At 38.5% G+C, this 19,608-nt stretch overlaps 3 protein-coding genes across 3 annotated transcripts; all 3 read left to right on the forward strand.

Annotated features, from left to right (window-relative positions):
* Window positions 1–73: 73 nt before the first annotated feature.
* On the forward strand, window positions 74–3,782 carry LOC149727006 (mitochondrial inner membrane protein OXA1L-like). Its single transcript, XM_089890606.1, has 7 exons — window positions 74–234; window positions 333–680; window positions 1,191–1,377; window positions 1,860–2,039; window positions 2,405–2,569; window positions 3,100–3,242; window positions 3,554–3,782. The coding sequence occupies exons 1-7, from the start codon at window positions 179–181 to the stop codon at window positions 3,750–3,752; spliced, it is 1,278 nt and encodes a 425-aa protein (XP_089746732.1). The 5' UTR covers window positions 74–178; the 3' UTR covers window positions 3,753–3,782.
* A 1,987-nt stretch (window positions 3,783–5,769) lies between these two features.
* On the forward strand, window positions 5,770–7,616 carry LOC149727007 (CD209 antigen-like protein C). The gene is made up of 4 exons (XM_089890615.1): window positions 5,770–6,494; window positions 6,646–6,669; window positions 6,887–7,058; window positions 7,222–7,616. Exons 1-4 carry the CDS (start codon window positions 6,260–6,262, stop codon window positions 7,475–7,477), a joined length of 687 nt encoding a protein of 228 aa, XP_089746741.1. The 5' UTR covers window positions 5,770–6,259; the 3' UTR covers window positions 7,478–7,616.
* Window positions 7,617–8,750: 1,134 nt separating this feature from the next.
* Window positions 8,751–18,377, forward strand: LOC149727008 (uncharacterized). Its single transcript, XM_089889950.1, has 7 exons — window positions 8,751–8,983; window positions 9,730–9,863; window positions 11,032–11,206; window positions 11,998–12,207; window positions 14,842–14,984; window positions 15,493–15,636; window positions 15,932–18,377. The coding sequence occupies exons 1-7, from the start codon at window positions 8,860–8,862 to the stop codon at window positions 17,324–17,326; spliced, it is 2,325 nt and encodes a 774-aa protein (XP_089746076.1). The 5' UTR covers window positions 8,751–8,859; the 3' UTR covers window positions 17,327–18,377.
* Window positions 18,378–19,608: the final 1,231 nt, after the last annotated feature.

The raw sequence follows: 19,608 nt of genomic DNA on the forward strand, positions 1-19,608 counted from the left end.
ATGTTTTGGCATAAAGCGTTCATTCTGTTGGCAACACAGATAAACCTTTTTCTCAAGAAAAAGGAAAAATCCCGTCATTTGTTTTGCTGTTCACATTTGGTTTAACATGCTGTAGTGTGTACAACTACGTTAGAGAAACATATCTGCAATCATCCACCAATTACGCCAACAAAATTGAATGTGGACTTCTAGGGCTTTACGTTTGTGCTGTGGGAACTCTTCAGCGAATTGCCGGTAAACGCATAGCTCGATTCATATAAACAGCATAGTATAGTGCAGATAGTTTCAACAGAAAAAAAAGTATGTTGCTTAAGCTGAACTTTTTCTTACAGATATGCCGCTTTTCTTCTCCAGTCTAATGCTCGGAATTACACAAACTTCTCCCCTTATTTGACTATTTCGTCTTCAAACATCTCAACTAAAACAAAACAGACATTTCTGACAAAAACGTCTCTCCCCATGGACCTAAGATTACGAAATATTTCACTTTTTGGTTCAAAAAATGAGACGACTGCTGTAAATGTGACGGAACTTAGCAATTCAAGTGAAACTGCGAACTCACACGAACTTAACTTTACGAACTATCGTCCAAGCAGTGAAACAAATTTAAGTGAAAATTTGGACGCCTCTGTTTTAGGGGAACATGTTGAAGTCGTTAGCCAAAGCTTTGCAGAACTTGGGTAGGTTGTGTTAAAGTGAATGTATTTTTTGACACTGTTGAATGAATGAATGTGATTTTTTGGGGGATTGACTTTTTTCCTTCTGGCTGGCAATTTGAACAACCCATTAGTGATTACTAAGTTGGACAAATTGCGATTAAGTGTTTTGCCCAAAGACACATACGCCCACAGCATAGCAGAGGCGAGCTTTGAACCCATGATCTTTAGGTTAGAGACAGGAGTGCTAACCATTGTTTTGGATTTGGTTGTGTAAAAGTAAAATGTATTTAATTGATACTAAAAATGCAGTTGTTGTCAAACATAGGAAATCTTCATAACTAACCAGACTGCAGAGTATGGCAGGTGCACGAGCGATTTTTTTTTACAATTTTAATAATAGCACGCTCGCACGCGAAAAATAACCGTCTTGCACGTGCGAGATTTCGTCAAGAACTGCCATACTCTTCAAACTGGATAACTAATGTGTTAAATAAATTAGTTGAGTCATTTTTTAACCAATTTGTTGTATAGACTTGGTGGATGGGATTGGCCGCATCATTGGATTCAGAGTATGCTGGAATTCCTCAATGTTCAACTTGGTGTGCCCTGGATACCTGCAATTGCAATTGCAACACTAACTCTGCGTCTTCTTGCTTTACCTGCTTATATAAGAATGAGATCTTTTATAGCGCGATCACATAACAGTCAGCCAGAACAGGTACCATAGTGAAAATAAATTTCAAAAAAGTCAATGCAAAAATTCATAATGATAAAAGTTTGGAAAAAAGGTCAAAATTTGGGTCTTTTTACCCAGCTGTTGCCATTTTTTTCAATTCATTTCTGGGTACTGCCCAGAAATGGTGCACCATTTAGTTTTTTATGGAAATACATTTGAATATCGATTTTATTAATCAGGACAGCTGCTCAAGTTGTTTACCAACCGCATTACCACATACCTAATTCTCTTTATAAAACTGTCTGTTATGAATTTATGAGTATACTATGGATAAATGTATATATATGATAATATGTATATATATTTATAAAAATTAGTAAAATTGGATGATTTATATTTAAATGTTTTTTCATAAATGTCTACATGGTTCACAAACTAGGACAGCTTGTAGGCCTATACATATACATAACTACACATATACAAATTTATTATGTATATACCCTTAAAAAAACATGTATTCCTAGATGCGCTTACAAGCAGCTGCAAAAAGTGCGACATCAAAATTGGAGCAACAACGAAAAATGTTGGAATATATGGATTTCTTGCGTGAAAAAAATATAAACCCTGTTAAAGCTTTGCTTTACCAACTTCCTATTGGAATCACCTTTTTATCTTTTTTCTCTGCCATGAGAGGCATGACACAGGTGGTTTGCTTTTTTGAATGTAATGAATGTTATTTTATCCTAGAGTAGTGGAAAAACAACATTCGTTATCACACGGGTGTTTTGTTTCATACACCTCATGCCAGCTAACATTTCCCAAGTATGTTACTTTGTGGATGAAAATCCTAAAAACGATTTTAATTTGCAAACTTTGTTTTTGGGAGATTTCCCTCCTTTGCAAACTCTGCTTTTGGTGAAAAAAATGTTTAGTTTTGGCCCAAGGCTTTTGGGGCAGCTACAAAAATTAAATATAACATATATATATATGTATAAATCAAATATAATATATATATATATACATAAAAATCGATAATATATATGTTTTTTGCACAAATTTGATTATTCAGGCAAAAGTCCCGAGTTTAATGGAAGGGGGTGCGTTATGGTTCACCGATTTAACCATCGTCGACCCATATTTCCTGCTACCCACCCTGTCGTGCACCTCACTATATCTACTCTTCCGTTTTGGTGGGGCAGCTACAGAAGTGGGGCCAATGGCTGAAGTACCTTTTGTGAGTAAAAATTTGTTTATAGAAATTCCGATTTTTTTTGGTAAAATGCAATGGCGAAACTAGTATTATAAAATAAGGCATAAAAACCTGCATATTTGTCATACATTTTTACATTCTATAAATTGGTAGTAAGATAATGATTAAATTCTAGATAAATGTGTCCAACATAACCTTAAATGAGTCTTTTTTTAAAGAAGGCTATTTCGAGCACACATGCTAAAACAGAAGTCATTTATAAATTCGCTAAAGTTTTGTACCAAACTTTTTCAATATTTTATCCTTATGAACCTATTTACCAAAATATATGAATAGTAGGATGCAGGAAGATGGGATGCATTTTCATTCTATTTTTTGTCCAATTTGTTACTAAACAAAGAAAATTCCAAAAATTATAAAACCGTCTCCTCACAACTCCCCATAGACTTTTGGAAATTGTTTAAAACACGACCAAGTTTTTTGGATATTATATGCAGTGCTAAAGGTGTCCCGTTCCCCCCGCTTTACTATATTATTTTTATACATATTTTTAGATGCGAAAAGTGATTCTGTATTCTCCGTTTGTAATGTTGCCATTCCTGGTTTACCAACCTTCAATTATGTTCATATTCTGGATAACGAGTAACACCTTTTCATTCTTTCTTCTGCAATTATTTAAACGGCCAGAAGTAGAAAGGTAAAACTAGGGATTTGTAAAAAAAATAATAGGTTACTGGGCCCGTTTTTTAACATTGAAGGCAAGTTTGTCCTTGACACTTAACGGCAATTGCTCCAACTCCGTCATTCTTTTGGGTTGTATGAATTGTTCGTCATACATTACAAAAAAAAAAAAAAAACTTTCTTAAGAACAATTACTCCCAATGTAACATACATGGTAACTCGTAAGGGAGCACAAGGTGTATGAAACAGAACATTCGTGAACATTTTATAATGACTGTCGTTGCTCCTCCATGCCCGGAAAAAAATCATTTTTATTTTTTGGCCCAGTTACTTCGGGATCCCAAAAAGGGTGGTCCATCCGAAAGCACTAATGGATGAAATGGCTACAATAATGAACCCAATGAAAATGATGCAGAAAATAAACGAGGAGAGAAGGCTCGCTGAGAATGCGAAGATGAAGATTCAGAAACACATGGAAGAGATAGATCGATTCTCTAAGCAGCAGAAACAAAAGAAAAGTCTTTAGGAAATTTTAATAAATTATTTAAACGATTGGGTTGAATTGAATAAGTAAATGTTAGCGATATTCTCGCAGTGCGAGGCGCCTACAGTCGTTATAACACAGATGTTCTGTTTTATACACCTCGTTCCCGCTTACAAGTCGACAAAAAGTGGTTAGCGCGCCTGCCTGTGAGGTAATTGGTTCAAGGCTCGTCGCTGCTACCATTGGGGCGTATTTGTCCTAGTGCAAAACACTTGTCACTGATGGGTTGTCCAAATTATCAGTCACACCACAGCCTACTAGAGATATTTAACTCGAGTAGGCCGTGGTCACACATAAAAAATAATCACCCACAAAGTAACATACTTGGTAAATCGTAAGCTGGCACGAGGAGTACGAAACAGAACACCCGTTTAACGACTGTCGTTTTCCGGCCACGCGAGGATAAAATAAGTTGCATTCATCCATAGAAGGTTACTGTGATTAATATAGGCTCACGAATTTGGATTGTTTAGTTTGGCGTAAATGCATTTTGATTTGATAAATTATCCGCTTCGTATATCACAGCCAAGTGCAAGGCAAAAAAGTACTGAGATGGCAGTTATATCTAATCGAGCCACGAGCGTGTGGGTCATACAGGAAATGAGCCAAGTTAACGTTTGGGTTAGAAAAGTATTAGGTTTTTAAAATACTTACCGCGTTGTAACGATGCATCAATATAACTCGAGTTTTCAAATTTTTAAAACCAGCGAAGATATTAAATGAATGAATGTAACTGTATCCTCGCGTGGCCGGAAAACCACAGTCGATTTTTTTATGTATGGGAGTATAGCTGATAATTTTGACAACCCTTTAGTGTTTGGTGGGTTGTAGCAATTGCCGTTAGAGGCAGGTTAGAGGTAGGCACGCTAACCACTTTGCCACGGGGCCGGAGGAAATCAGCAACAAAACGACAAGCACACACACATTAATAAAGTAGGGTGGGGGAAGAAATAGGAAACCTTTTAATTCTGTTTTCTCGTCCCATTTAGTAGTAAACAAAGAATTATAAAGCTGTATCCTCATGACTCCCACAGACCGTTGTTTATAATTGTTTAAAACACGATCAGGATATTTCGGTATTATGTGCTAAAGGTGTCCCATCTTCCCCCACCCTACTATATATAGAATTGCGGGTAAACTCTAATGCTACTGCAAGCTGTAAGGGAATTTTAGTTTAATTTTGTTATGTGAACTACACAGTTCTTTGAGCACTTTAATAGAGTAGGGTGGGGAAGATGGGACACCTTTTATCTCCACTTTTTCCCATTAAGTACTAAACAAAGAATATTCAAAGAATTATAAAACCGTATCCTCACGACTCCCCATAGACCGTTGTTAATTGTTTAAAACACGATCAGGATGTTAGGATATTATGTGTTAAGAGTGTCCCATCTTCCCCCACCCTACTATATGTCAATATTTCTAATATGTGATTCTAACTGTAACTAGTACTGTGGGGTAAGATGGCTACCGTTAGCACCCAAATCTCATATTTCCCAACCGTGGTTTTAACAACCAACAACGCTGTTTTACAACATCAAAACGACAATCGTTCAAACCCGCTATGGATAAAAAGTATGGAAAAGACCGTAGGCGAAAAGCGTGTCTATACACCTGCCCCAAATTTAATTTTAAAAAATCACCGGCTCCGAGGCCTTTTGTTTACCATCTGCTTGATTAATAGGTGTATAATATACTTCCGAGATCATAAATTGGTTATGATGCGCACAGTTTCCGCGCTTCTTGTTTATATTTCAGTTTGAATGAGCTAAACTTAATTGTAAATATCCTTATCACGCTATAGCGTTGTCGGCAGTTCCGCAAACGAACGGACACGGAAAATTAAGAACCCAGAAGTCCGCTATATTTAAGCTAATCTAAACGAAAAACAATAGTCATATCATCAATTTCAATTACCATCATATTGCGGCCTGTTGTTTCTAACTGTAAGATGAATAGACGCATATGAAGCTTTCTTAATCATGTTTTTATTATAGAGAGGATATGATTGCTGCCATCCTTCCAGTCCCGACTTAATGCCAGCTTGGTATAATTAATCATTGACCGCGCTCAACACGGAACTTATATTTCAGCCGGATGTCTGGTGTTTATTCTTTGGCACTAAAAACGTATAAATAGTGGTGCTACTACCTCCGAAATCGTACAAAAAGATCGAAAGAGATCTTTCTGTAGATCGAAAGAGATCGAAAGAAGATTTTTTCTGTAGATCGATCTTCTTTTTTAAGATTAAAAAGGATCTTTTTGTATTCTACATTGATAAAAGTCTACACAGATAAAGGGGTTGTCGGCAATTTAATGTCGCTGAGGTTCTACGGGAAGGCACGCCATGAAACCTGGAATTTGGGGCAAATTGGCTCATTACCCTAGAGTCTAAGTAGACGTGTGTAACCATATATGTCGGCAATGCGGTACTAATATTATATTACATTTATTATGTTTAGTATTTTTCACGTTCAAATATTCCGGAAATGTCTTCATTTAAAGTGTGCGTCGTTCTCTTTATCGGTTTGTGTGCAGTTGTACACGCTAGAGCCCAAACTTACCTGACGTGCTCAGATAGTGCACCGCCGCTTAAGGGCGATCGAGGGCCACCTGGGCCTGCGGGACCACCTGGCGCAAAAGGTCCAAAAGGAGACACTGGCGTCACAGTAGACTTAGAGATAAGGATGCAAGACTTCGAGACACGTTTGGCAAAGCTTGAGGGTAAATATCAAAACTTTTTTGATAAAATTTAAACTTTTTTTTAAATTTTGTTAAAACATATTTTTGTTAATAAAAAAACTTTTTATCAAAATTAAAATATGCCATGACGATAGGTTAAATCAAAAATAATCACTATATGATTATTTTACAGGCCAAACATGCCAAGGCACGAAAGGTTAGTATTTACTTTACTTTTATTTTACTCTCAAATTAGCTTTAGTTGACGCGTGTATACTGCAACTGTAACAACGGTCTATGGGAGTCTTCAGGATACGGTTATATAATTTTTTGAATGTTCTTAGTTTTCTACCAAATGAGACGAGAAAATAGAATGAAAATGTATCCCATCTTTCCCCACACTACTGTACTAAGATTTTATTGAGAATTTAAAGTGTTTTATATTATTTTTAGTTATTATAATGGAAAAACATGGTACGGGCCAGGAAACGGTTATTTCTACTTCGTTATTGCCAAAGATATGCGTTACAAGCAAGCGAAAGCACAGTGCGGGAAATTTCAAGCCACCCTTGCGGTACATGCACCCAGGAACCAAGATGTTATGAAGTAAGTGCATATACCTTGTTTTAATAGGTTGCCATAAACCTATTATGCTGTTTAATTTTCTGAGTATTGGTTTAATCTTGATTGCTTATAACACATACCCTATGCTCCTTGCTATACAGGCAAATATATATATATATTACGACATTTATATCAATCTTTGCAGAGTTCTTCGCAAACAGCTAACGGCTATTACAGAAGAGGATTACTGGATCGGTCTCACCGATATAAAAGGAGAGGGGAATTTCGTCTGGGAGGACGGCACACCATTAAAGGACAGTGAGGCCAACTGGTATAAAGGAGAACCAAACAATATTAGAGGCGAAGACTGTGTAGGCAGCAACTTTAGAGATACTTCACAGTGGAACGACTACCCATGCTCCCTCCGCAAATTATACGCACTCTGCGAACGTCAAGGCTAAAAAACGAGCGTAGAAACGTAGGTGGCCATCATACCAACGTATAACTGACCATTGGATCGAATCTGAACACCTCGAACTTTTAAACATTTTATAACGTTGTATTTGGTTAACTATCTAATGAAATATTCAAGAAACAGAATGGTATGAATTTTAGGCTAGAAATGCTTACTGAATCGGTTTAATTTTGAGGAACATAGAGAAATACAAAACCAAAATACTAAAACGAAAAGAACGACTCGTAAAACTTATATCTCTCTTCCTAGAATCTATAAACGGAAATTATATTAGACCGTTGTTTTTGATTGGGTATTGCGCTTTTGAATAAGGGATGTTTTGAATACATTTAAGTAGTGGGGTGGGAATATAGTTAAATATCCTATTTTATTTGGGTATAGTAATTGTCTGGGACCTGGGATTTGGGCAACATGTGGCTCATTAGACTGCTCGTGTTTGTCGTTATTGCGACCAGTGTGACTCCGTCCAGAACCAAGCCTGTGCCACAACTTTTTGGAAAAAATGATATAGTGAGTGGGGGAAAATGGGACACATTTTCATTCTATTTTCTCGTACCATTTGGTAGTAAACAAAGAACATTCAAAGAATTATAAAACCGTATCTTCACAACTTCCATTGACCGTTGTTAATTGTTTATAACACGATTAGGATATTTGGATATTATGTGCTAAAGGTGTCCCATCTTACCCCACAGTACTATACTTAGTTATCCTCGTGTGACAGGAAAGCTAAAGTACCCGCGCTTACTAGATGTGTTACTCTGTGGTTTTTTATCACTTTACGTGGCTGAACTATCCCGAGGCCATAACGTTATAAGTTTTTTCCCGAGGCCAGCACATATACGTCATATATTTATCTCTTCGAAAACAATAGCGAAGATATGTTATTTAAAGAATGAAAAAAAGGGAATCAAAAGCAAAACAACAGTTGTTTAAACAACTGTTTAAAGCTTAACAGTGTCAGTTAAAAGCGTGGCTGTTGCATACAAAGTTATACAAGTGGGTAACGGTAATGAGATGTGTGAAACAGAACACCTGTGCTATATTAAAATTCACTTATCGACTTCTAAACCTTCAAAAATATAACAACACGTTGTCTTAATTCATACACACCTTGTTTTAATTGTGTCCCTATCACTGTTTTTATTTCATCTTTTAACACTTTTTGCAGAGTCGGCAGACGTCGCTAAAGAGCCGTATAGCCGTCGTAGTGTAACCTGATACATGGCGTGAAAAAGAGATGACGGCTGCGAAAAAGTGTCTTGGTTTCATCATACGCATTCTTGTACAGCGCAGAACAACGGTACAGGTTCATTTCAGTTTCAGATTTTGAATTACTTGCGCGGCGTTTCTACGCTTACTGGAAAAATGCCGGGGTCTATAGAACTGGGTACGGGAAAGGGAAAAACGGTAGTCCCTCCCAGTAACTTGAAGCATGAAGCCGGAAATGGTGACATGAATTTAGCCGAAGAGAAACAACATTATGTAAAAGGTTGGTATCATGAATACAGTTTGGAGAGGTTAAGACGCAGCGCTAACGCTTTTGCTGCTAAAAGATATTACAACTGGGTTCTACAATAATAACTTTATTTGTCTCTTCGATAACGGTAGCAAAGATTTAGAAATTTTAAACGAAAGGACAGGGCACAACGACAAAATAACAGTTGTTAAAACACAGCACTTATAGTTAGGAATATATATACATTTATTTGGAAGAAAATAAGCGTGGCCGATACACCTAGCAGACAAACGAGCCATTTATGTTTAATTATTATGAAGTTAAACTTCTCTAATAGAACGTTTATTTTTGTGTCGAAATCATAAAGCTTATTGATTTATCGCGCGGTAATGCATTTAATGTGTATTTATACATGTTTGATATAGGATTTAGAATGTAAATTTGCAATTCTGTAGTTAGAGAATTAGCGTTATATTCCCTAAAACTGTGATTGCCTTGCAGACGAATCTTAACCTAATAATTAATGAAGCCAGCCGTTGTATATATGCAAAATATAGTAGAATGGGGGAAGATGGGACACCTTTAACACATAATATCCAAATAGCCTGATCGTGTTTTAAACAATTAACAACGGTCTATGGGAGTCGTGAAGATACGGTTTTATAATTCATTGAATGTTTTTTGTTTACTACCAAAAAGAGAAAACTAAACGAAAAGGTGTCTCACCTTTCCCCACCCTGCTATATTATACATTTTTGGAACGTTATTTTTTTATGCAGAGCGGTGTAGGTCCGAAGAAGCCAACAATAGTAACTCGGAGAAAAGATCTTGTTCGTCAACCCCAGAAACAGAAGTCCGAAACCAGTTGCTCAAATCAGTGAAACAGGAACAGCCTGAAGAAAGCGAAATGAAGGTACAGTAAAAATATGACGTAAATTTGCTGTGTCTCTCAATATACAGTAGGTTGTTTAGGCGCAATTGGTACAAAACGGTATATAGTAGGGTGGGGAAAATGAGACACACTTTCATTATATTTTCGTCCCATTTGGTAATAAGCAAAGAACATTCATAGAATTATAAAACCGTATCCTCACGACTCCCATAGAGCGTTATTAATTGTTTAAAACACGATCAAGATATTTGGTCATTCTGTGCAAAAGTTGTCCCGTCTTTCCCCAACCTATACAATAACATTCGTATGAATTGGTTTCTGTTGGTTGCCAGTCGATATGTTGTTCAGTTCGCAGTTGGCGTATGTGGCGCTAAATTACAGTGTAAGCGGTTCCATGGTGTCGGATTCTAAGCGGCGTATATTCGCTCGGGAATTCGATAGTCACTCTAGTATTTCACATTTCCTTTCCATAAAGTTTGTGAATAGTCGTTTCGGCTTATAAACCTACACCGCCGAGCCAGCTGTCGATCAAAAAGCGTATAAGGCTGAAATTGAACCTTTAGACGTCCACATTAACTGCAGGATGCATCGTTTTCCACACAGTTCTGCTGCTAGAGCAAGAAACGCAAGTAATTTAATACGCAATCTCCAATAACCTGCTTCCTATAGCTAAAAGCAATCTCAATACACAGTTCGACAGCCTGGAAACGTACACCTGATAGGTTTAATTGCAGCCGGGTTTCAAAACGTGTAGAATTTTACCACCCTGCTATACTTTTTACATTTTGTTGCTGTGTGGTTTTTACACACCATATAGTAGGGTGGGGGAAGATAGGACACCTTTTCTTTCTATTTTTTCGTCTTTTTTGGTAGTAAACAAAGAACAATAAAAGAATTATAAAACCGCATGCTCACGACTCCCGTAACCCGTTGTTAATTGTTTAAAATGCGATCACGATATTTGGATATTTTGTGCTAAAGGTGTCCCATCTTACCTCACTCTATTATATAGAATTTATAATGTAAATTTACAAATTTGGAGTTAGAGAATTAAGCATACGAAAGGGAAGCATACGAAACTAGTCCTACATCGCTTTTATTAAACGCATGAAGAAAATCAATTCTCTATAAAATAGCATAAAAAACAACGCATTTTGCGGCTGCAAATTACACCTTATTTTTCCCGCAGAGTTTCGCTCAAAACACAATGAATGAATTGCTGGGTCTTTACGGCTACGATCGGCTTGCAGAAAACGATTTAGGACGATACCGTTTACAGGCTGGTATAAGTTCACAAAGAAATCGTTATAGCGCAGATTCTTCCAGTGACGTTTCCCCACAACCAAGTGATCGAGAGGACAAATGTAAGGATTCAATTAAATATTAATAATTATATACTGTAGGGATGTGCCGAGCCCGAGCTCAAAAGCTTGATCGCCTCCCTTTTTTGGCTGGAAGTTGAACTGAACGCCGAGCCCACATGCTATTGCTATAATGTGCCACGCGAGAGGGAAAAGTACTACAAATGAAATAAGAAAAAATAAATCAACTAAAGTATAACGAGACTAGTCAGCATGGCCTTTTCGTTAAATAATTTTCGTTCGTAAATTTGCTCTCTGGATAGTATAACGTATAGAACAGCAGCGAATGTGCCCTTATCGGATAACAGCCCGTATCAAATTACAGCCGGTTTCGAATTACCGCTAGTCTCGAATTACACGAGTGCCCAGTGTTTCCGTGTCAGATTTTTGGTGAAAAGCAAATAAAAACTGCTGCATCATTTACAAATAATTTTTGATTATTTTTTATATGAATTTTACATCTTGCAACACTGGAAATGCCGAAACCACTGGTCTCTTTAATCTTAGCCAGCGCTCTGCGAGTTGGAGCTTTTACAACTTCGGCACATCCCTATTATATAGTACTGTGGGGCAAGATGGGATATACCGTTAGAACCCTAATCTCACATTTTCTGATCGTGTTTAGAACAATTACCAACGCTCTTTAAGAGGCGCGCCGCTGGTTGTATAATCCTGTAAATATTCTTTGTTTACTACCAAATTGGACGAGAAAATAGAATGAAAAGTGTCCCTTCTTCACCCACCCTACTATATTATATTTATGCATTTACTTATACGTTTATCTATATCTACAGCTCGGCCTTCAGTTTTAAATCTGAAAACACATACAGCGTCCCCCCCACCACGCTCCACGAGAGAGTCAGCTTTCTCATCGTCTAAAAGAGCAAAAGTTTTTGAAACTGGAATATCGCTTCCCCGTAACGTGGGTGACCGCTCACATTCTGGACGCAAGCCCCTAAACACGCCACCGCACCCCAAAATCTCCCTCGCCTCCCCAATTCGAGGTAAGACACATTTTTGAGGGTTGACGTACCTATAGGGTCTGGCTTTAAAAGCACTATTTTCTATTGAATTGATTTTGTCTATGAAATCCAATATAATGCGTCAGATTTACAAACAATGGTTGACTGTACTTCGGGGTAGGGCTTTCTAAACATAGACACTTTTCTAATGATTTGATTTTCTCTATGAAATCCAGTATAAGGCGTCAGATTTAAAAATAGATTACGAAACATAGGAGCGCCCGTTTTCCTACTGAACCGTAGTTAATGTACGTAACGTCAAGTAGTTCCCCAGCAGTGTCGAATTACTTCTATTTTGACCTTTTCCTACTTTACGTCTGTTTGAATTTCCGCAACTATTCCATTCGAGTGACTGTTTTCACATAGCGCGTCCACTTTAGTCGTTACACCTCCGTACACCTGAGCTTGAAACGTCTGAAATCCAAGACCGTTCTGTGTGGTTTATGCTTCGGTTATAAAGCTTTGGTTCAATATCCGTTTGGGTCCATATATATACGCTCAATACTTTGTGCCGTAAAAATGTTGTATTTTTGTTACTATGAAAACAAGCATCGCCTTCTCTATATGGCGCTGTCGGTTGAGTAACCATACCGTCAGCAAATAAAACAGTTTTACGCGTCCTATTTAGTACTAAAAAAAGAATATTTACAGAATTATATAACCGTACACTTGCGACTCTAAAATATCGTTGGTAATTGTTCAAAACACGATCAGGAAATATGGAATTTAGGTGCTAACGGTATCCCATCTTACCACACAGTACTATATAACGTATGAGACGGTATATACAGCAGTCAATAGTTCAATATTTTGTATCCTTCCTCACGGTCAACAGCAGTTGTACCAAAACCACTAAACACAGCTGTTGTGTGGCGTCATGGTTTAGAATTTCGACCCAGAATCCGTTTGCCGATAACCCATACGTTCAGGCAGTAAAACGTATAGTGGCTGAAGTAACAGACACTTAGAACTTGACACGCAAGCATATACGGCCTCTCAAGCTGGGTGGTGCTTGAATATATGATATTGTACTGCTGCTGGTATTTAAGAAAGGGATATACCGTTAGCAACTAAATTCCTTAGTTTCACATCGTGTTTTGAACAATTAACAACGCTTTTTTAGAGTCGCAGGAATATGGTTATAATTCTCTAAATATTCTTTATTAATTTACAACCAAATAGGACAAGAGGGGAGAATGAAAACACGTCTGGAGTTCTGTTTCATATACCTATATAAGTAATTTACGAGTTATCACATACGTAACTTAGTAGGTACATATTTTTTTCGGAATTTTTCCTCTTTTTTTGAAAATTTCCTTTTACAATTAAGAGAAATAATACAAAAACAAAGCTATGGATAAACAAGCTATGGTCACGATTTTTACTTTATCATTCAAGAATACTCTTATTTAAACAATGGGGTATATAGCGAAACCATTTTAAAATGAGACAAATTGGTCAATTTCCAGCCTTCATAAATGACAAGGTACCGGAGACGAGTCGGCTGTCGCTCGGTTGCTATTTCTTTTGAATGAATATGAATTGGTTACCGATTTCACGTTCCAATTGTAATCGTTCACCCACGTTATATTACGGATGACACTCAAGCCGCAAAAATCGGTCTGCATTTGACTTTGTTTCTGATATACCGTCGGTTACGTACTTTTACTCCCAGCTGTGAGGTTCGAACCCACAACATTCGATATACTCGTGGTATGTAACGGCTTGAAATACACACCTTTCCGGCAATGGACCAACATAGGCTTAAATTCCGTGGTCGGACACCTCACCAATGTAGAATAGAATGGGTATACGGCTTTTTGGATTTGGTATGAAATATTTTATATGGGGTAACAGAACATACTTAAAGAGTGATTCAAAGCCCGTGTGGATTGAAAAAATGTAAATTGCATAAAAACTTACACGGCGTAAAACTTGTTATTTGTTTGAATACCAACTATAGCCCTTTCCCACACCTTAACATGTATATGCTCCACTAGGCCAACTGTACATTGTAATCCCATATGCCGCTGCTGGCAAACAGGTTGTCAGGTGTCCAGTTTCGTCCCCGGTACAATACGACGATCTACACCACGGTAATGCAGCTACCAGAGCTGCAGCCTAGTCCCGTGAAATCGGGACGCTGAAACCCGATATCAGACCACTCGACTTTAATCTACGCGTTTGTGTTTTTTCGGGTATTTGTTGCACGCAGCCGCCTTTGTTCGGCAAAAATTCGCGATCAGATCACCTTGCATCCGCGAGAACGCCAGAGAGACAACAGCCGGGTACTGTTACGTAACAGTAAACGCGGTGTCAGGTTACAGAGCTTGTCACGGCAACGCTTGAGTTTAGTTCATCTTTGGAATCTTATAGTTTACTGCTGATGCAACCTTTGGCTTCTACGAGTATCTTTACATCTGTACTAAAGCAAAAACAACAACAAACAGAGTTTTCCCTTGTTTTCTGCATTAATTTGTGGCACAGACTGCAAACTGTACACTTTAAATAGTAAAATTTACCACTACTTTTTACCTCTGCGAAACTTCGCAAAACTGAACTAGAAAAATCAGTAAAAATCATAAAAATGATAAACTATAATGACGTAACATGCAGGGTATGACGAAGAAGTCACGTGCTCGTGGTGCCGAAAACAGGGTCGGTCATTATTTACGCTTCAAGAGAACGACGGAACGAAAAGTTTCTGCAGCGAAAAATGTTTTGCTGCTTGCAGGCGGGCAACTTTTAAAAGAACTCGTGTAAGTTATTATGTCCCTCTGCTTTGTTGTGAAATTTCGGGACGAGAACACTGTTAGTGTTTAAAGCGTTTTTCTGCCCTGTGGTAGTGTTTTATAAACAGTAACAGTCACGGGTCTGTTTTTAAAAATACCAAGATTTAAATGTAACTCTAATTTATTTATTTTACGCTCTCATGCACCCTCCTTAACAATTATATAAGCAATACATAGGGATAAACGCTGGCCACAGACTAACAAAAGTTCTTTGGGATGGCGTAGTACGTGTTTTATGTATATACTTAGGATGTATCAACTTTCATATTGCAAACTTACAGAAACTGGCCTTTATAGATTAACCTTGTTACTTTGCGTTTTTCGCCTCGGAAAAATCAAACTTTTGCGCGCTAGGAAAACAAAATGCTTTCTGAAATAAACCTCTGTGCTAATTAATTTGCAAGCCCCTTGATATAAACCGCTACCCGATCCAAAGCACTTGTAATCTTACCCGTGAGAAATCAACCTCTCGCAGGTGTGTGACTGGTGCAAGCAGATACGGCATCCGAGGAAGTTTCTAGAAAACACAGGCGGAGATGGAAGATTGCAGTTTTGCTCGTCGCAGTGTTTGGAGGGCTACAAGATGGCCATCTTCTGCAAGGAAATACAAAACGGAAAGGTACAGATTTCGTAATATACAGTAGAGTGGGGTAAGATAGGACTTTTTTTATTCTATCTTTTCTTTCTATTTAGTAGTAAACAAACAATGTTTACTAAATTACACAACCTTGCCCGGCGACCTTTTTCTGTTTAAAAATAATATAACTTTTGCATATATGTCCCCAACATATAGCACTTTTAACAAAATTAACGCGTAACAGAACAGCACGATCAGTTGAATAAAAAATAAAAACATCCGCTTTTTAATATTCTTGTATATAATTGTTATATTGTAACTTGTTTTAATTGTTTAGAGCGAGGATGAAAAAGATGACGTTTCAAACACCAGTAGTGGTAGAGGGCTTATCTCTCCACCGACCGACGACGAGTCCGGACTGGTCGATCTGCGCATGCGCAGTCCGTCAATCAAGATAAGGCATGCCCTTCTTACAACGTCTTTGGACAACCCCAACACCAGCAGCAATCGTACAAAGTCAATAAGTCCCGACGGTGTGTTCACTCTAGATCCAAATCCGACCCGACCGAAACGCTTCTCTCGCGATGATACGTCATCAGGCGTGACGTCATCGCCACGCAATAATGACGCGGAGAGCAGAAGATTTTCCTCCACTGAAACTAATCACAGAAGTCATTCAAAGGAGTCACACAACAGATTCCGCCATAGCGACTCCTCTCTAAGAAAGGCACAAAAATCAAGATCCAGCAATGATGTAAGACCAGTTGTCCACAAACCGAAAGCTGGGGTTCAGTCACAAAGAACCCAGGCCTCACCCACATTGAAGAAGACAGTGCGAACAGCATGGCCTCCTGTGGGAGGAACTCCAAAGCACCTGCCTCCGCTATCCACAACACACGAGGCTTTAACTAACATGGGTGTAGGTAAAACCTTGAACCCCAATCCCTTGCCTGTTCCGTTTTTCGGGGAGCAGTCGCCTATGAACGTTGCCGCCTTACAAAGCATGCTTGCGTCTGGATTGCTACAAAACCAACTACCCCCTAACCCTAATTTATACCCCGGTTTATACCCGGGGTTCCCTTTTAACCCACAATTACCTAGTTTACCCAAAGAAAATTCGGAAAAGTTGGACCCGTCCAGCTTCTTTTTGGGGCTTATGGCCGCTGGGAATTCTCTCCCGAATCCAGGGGCATTGCCGGCAGTGGGTGAACCCCACAAGCCCCAGCAGAGTGCTCAAATAACCCCAAGCTACAGCAATACACCAGAAGTTTCTAAACCATCAACTGTTGAAGTTCAACAAAAACCACAACCTATAACAAACAATAATACATCACCCTTCCCATACCCAATGTTGCTGGTGCCATTCCCGGTTCCTGTTCCAATACCAATCCCTATTCCAATGCCAAGACCAGATACCGAATCCAAAGATTTAAATCAAGAAATTGAAACTACGAAATTTGACTCACTGAAAGAGTCTGCCACCCAGCCTACAAACCAACCTTCCCAGCCAGCGGGTTTGGAAACAGCCGAAAGAACTCTTTCGCCCAAACCCGAGTCTCAGAAATCCCCAAGCAACGAGTCAGAACCTTTTGATTCCTCTGCGATAGATCTTTCAACGAGGAAGCGGGAATCTTCTGAAGAAACTTCTAGAAAGAGATCGGCAGATGATGTTGCATGTGTTCCTGACCGGCCGATGGTTGTAGCAAATAAAAAGCCGAAAATTCTGGCTTAAACTTCTAAATTGGTATATAGTGCATGCAGCCAAGCGTTCTGTTTGAAAAGTTCTGTTCGTTTAGTATTTCACACGACTTCAAAATCAAGTCAGACCATAACAACATCTAGCGAACACTGTAAAACGACGACGGAATAGGAGAATTGCCAGCGTTCCTAGGTTTCGATACATTCAATCAGTTGATTTTATTTATGGAGGTGACCTTCGGTTGGCCATATTATCTACACAAACTTCCCTTTGAAGCAGTTTCTGGTTGAAACCGAATGCAACCTGAAATGTCATGGTGTATACAACGCGCAAAAATCTACGTCACGATATTAGATTATTTTGCACACGCATTCTGCTGACGTATGCATTGCGCAAAGGGAATCGTACCGATGCTGAGATGTTGGCGTCTAACTCAATTGCTATATTGTGCGTTTGAAACTCGACACTGCGTCTCGTTATAATATTCAGCCCTTTTACGAGTATAGAGTTTTCTCTTCAAGCAGGCCTGGCCGGGTTGAATCAAATACCGCAAGCGCCACCGACTTGGGTGGTTTACTGTTTTCGTTTCGCCTGGTTGAAGGCAGACATGAAAAAGCATGGGTGGCACACTTACATGAAACCAACCTTATCCGACCCCTTTCCACAAAAACGCTTTAAAATCGGTGTTCTACACACTTTTTATGCCATTCGGAAGTCCTTTAAGTAGGGTACCGACTGCGGGTGCTGTTTTATGTTTATTTTTTGTCTTATCGCCGCCATCTGTACTTCTCCAAAAGTTTCAAAATTTATTATTTCCCGAAAACTGCTTTGGATTTTTTTGCTTCAACCGTTACAGTGCTACTTTATATACGTGATCGAAATGGCCTACAGTTTGTGTACATATATCACGTTGCTGCGTCCGTTCCCATGTTTCGTAACCACTGCCCGTCACTGTCGTGTTTGTGACGTCACTGTCGTGCCTGTTGCTTGTGATACTGTCCGCTTGCAGTACAACAATAAAGATTTTGTTTCACGCCAAACAGTCGCTAATTACCTAGTCAGTTTTCCAGTATAAAGACCCGACTGTGCCGTTCTAAATTCTGCATCCGCAGTGCTCTCATGTTCAGTTGAAGCAAGTACTGTAACCTGAAACTCGTATCAAACTAGCGGAAAACCGATTGAAAGCTCTTGAGGCCCGTTACCCCACAATGACGTCGCCGCATTGTACTATAGGACCAGGATATCCCAAACTGGAAATCGCAGCTCAATTGGAAGGTGCCTGCTGATCCGAATCCGGCATAAATATTGACGGCATAGCAGCGTGTGTGACGTCACAAAGTCTCGCTGAGGATCAGGTTTCTCCACTGTACAGTCATCCGCCAGTGCTGGATGGCGAAATAAGCAGGCAGTTACGTAAAAATGCGTTGGGCGGTTACACGATACACCCATGCTAGGTCTACCGTGTACGATAAACTACTTGAATTTCGCTCTAATTTGCGCCTAAGCCTCTCCGCTTTTGTGGGAAAGTATAGGCCTGTTTAGTAGTTATAGCATTACACAACCTACGCATTAGCGCACTATTATGAGTAAAACTTGGCAAGAATTGTCTATTGTTCGTTGTTGGGAGAAAAATCAAAGCAATAGCCAAGATCACCAGCTGCAAACACATAATTTTCAGATCGCCTTTACATTTACCTGTATAAGTATAATCAAAGCGTTGCAATTTAACCCAATTGTCCAATATAAATTTGCATTGATTATAGTGCTGAGCTACAAAAATGTTGGAATTCGTTTATATCTCAATGACTTTGCAACAAAAGGACAAAGCAACAAATGAGAATACACCTTTCTTTTATTTATTTTCTAAAAGTTATTTTGATAAAAATATGTTTTTTCGCAGAACAGTCAAAAATAAAACTATTTTATATTTTAAAAGAAACATGTTGAACTTTAATTAATATTTAAAATCCAATTAACCTTAAGGCCTACATCTAATTTTGTTTTTAAATTTTCAAATGTTATTTTAAAGATGTGAGATATATTAACATTAACTGGGCATAAAAGAGCCAAAATGTCGCAATTTTAATTAGGAAATGTAAAGATTTATGCTTTGAAAAACATGCATTTAACAGTTCGCTAGCTAAATTGGGTGCGGAATTTAGATTAAGGGTAAAATGCAAGAGCGTATAATTACGGTTTTGGTTCGGTTGACTAACATGTGAGAACTGCCTCATATATGGTTACATATAATTTAAAGATGGGATTTGAAACCAGGTGTCGCGTTTCACAAAACCTATACATAAATGTCAGTAACC

The sequence above is a fragment of the Ciona robusta genome, chromosome 12 (genome assembly GCF_009617815.1).
Source record: "Ciona robusta chromosome 12, ASM961781v2".
In the NCBI taxonomy this organism is placed as follows: Eukaryota; Metazoa; Chordata; class Ascidiacea; order Phlebobranchia; family Cionidae; genus Ciona; species Ciona robusta.

Bases quoted from the DNA above. Each gene is read 5' to 3' on its own strand.
- LOC149727006 (XM_089890606.1), top strand. From the start codon at position 179: ATGTGGACTTCTAGGGCTTTACGTTTGTGCTGTGGGAACTCTTCAGCG. The intron at 2,570-3,099 runs GTGAGTAAAAAT...ACATATTTTTAG, and splicing joins CAATGGCTGAAGTACCTTTT to ATGCGAAAAGTGATTCTGTA. The intron at 3,243-3,553 runs GTAAAACTAGGG...TTTTTGGCCCAG, and splicing joins AAACGGCCAGAAGTAGAAAG to TTACTTCGGGATCCCAAAAA.
- LOC149727007 (XM_089890615.1), top strand. From the start codon at position 6,260: ATGTCTTCATTTAAAGTGTGCGTCGTTCTCTTTATCGGTTTGTGTGCA. The intron at 6,495-6,645 runs GTAAATATCAAA...ATTATTTTACAG, and splicing joins ACGTTTGGCAAAGCTTGAGG to GCCAAACATGCCAAGGCACG. The intron at 7,059-7,221 runs GTAAGTGCATAT...CAATCTTTGCAG, and splicing joins AGGAACCAAGATGTTATGAA to AGTTCTTCGCAAACAGCTAA.
- LOC149727008 (XM_089889950.1), top strand. From the start codon at position 8,860: ATGCCGGGGTCTATAGAACTGGGTACGGGAAAGGGAAAAACGGTAGTC. The intron at 8,984-9,729 runs GTTGGTATCATG...TTTTTTATGCAG, and splicing joins GAAACAACATTATGTAAAAG to AGCGGTGTAGGTCCGAAGAA. The intron at 15,637-15,931 runs GTACAGATTTCG...TTAATTGTTTAG, and splicing joins AGGAAATACAAAACGGAAAG to AGCGAGGATGAAAAAGATGA.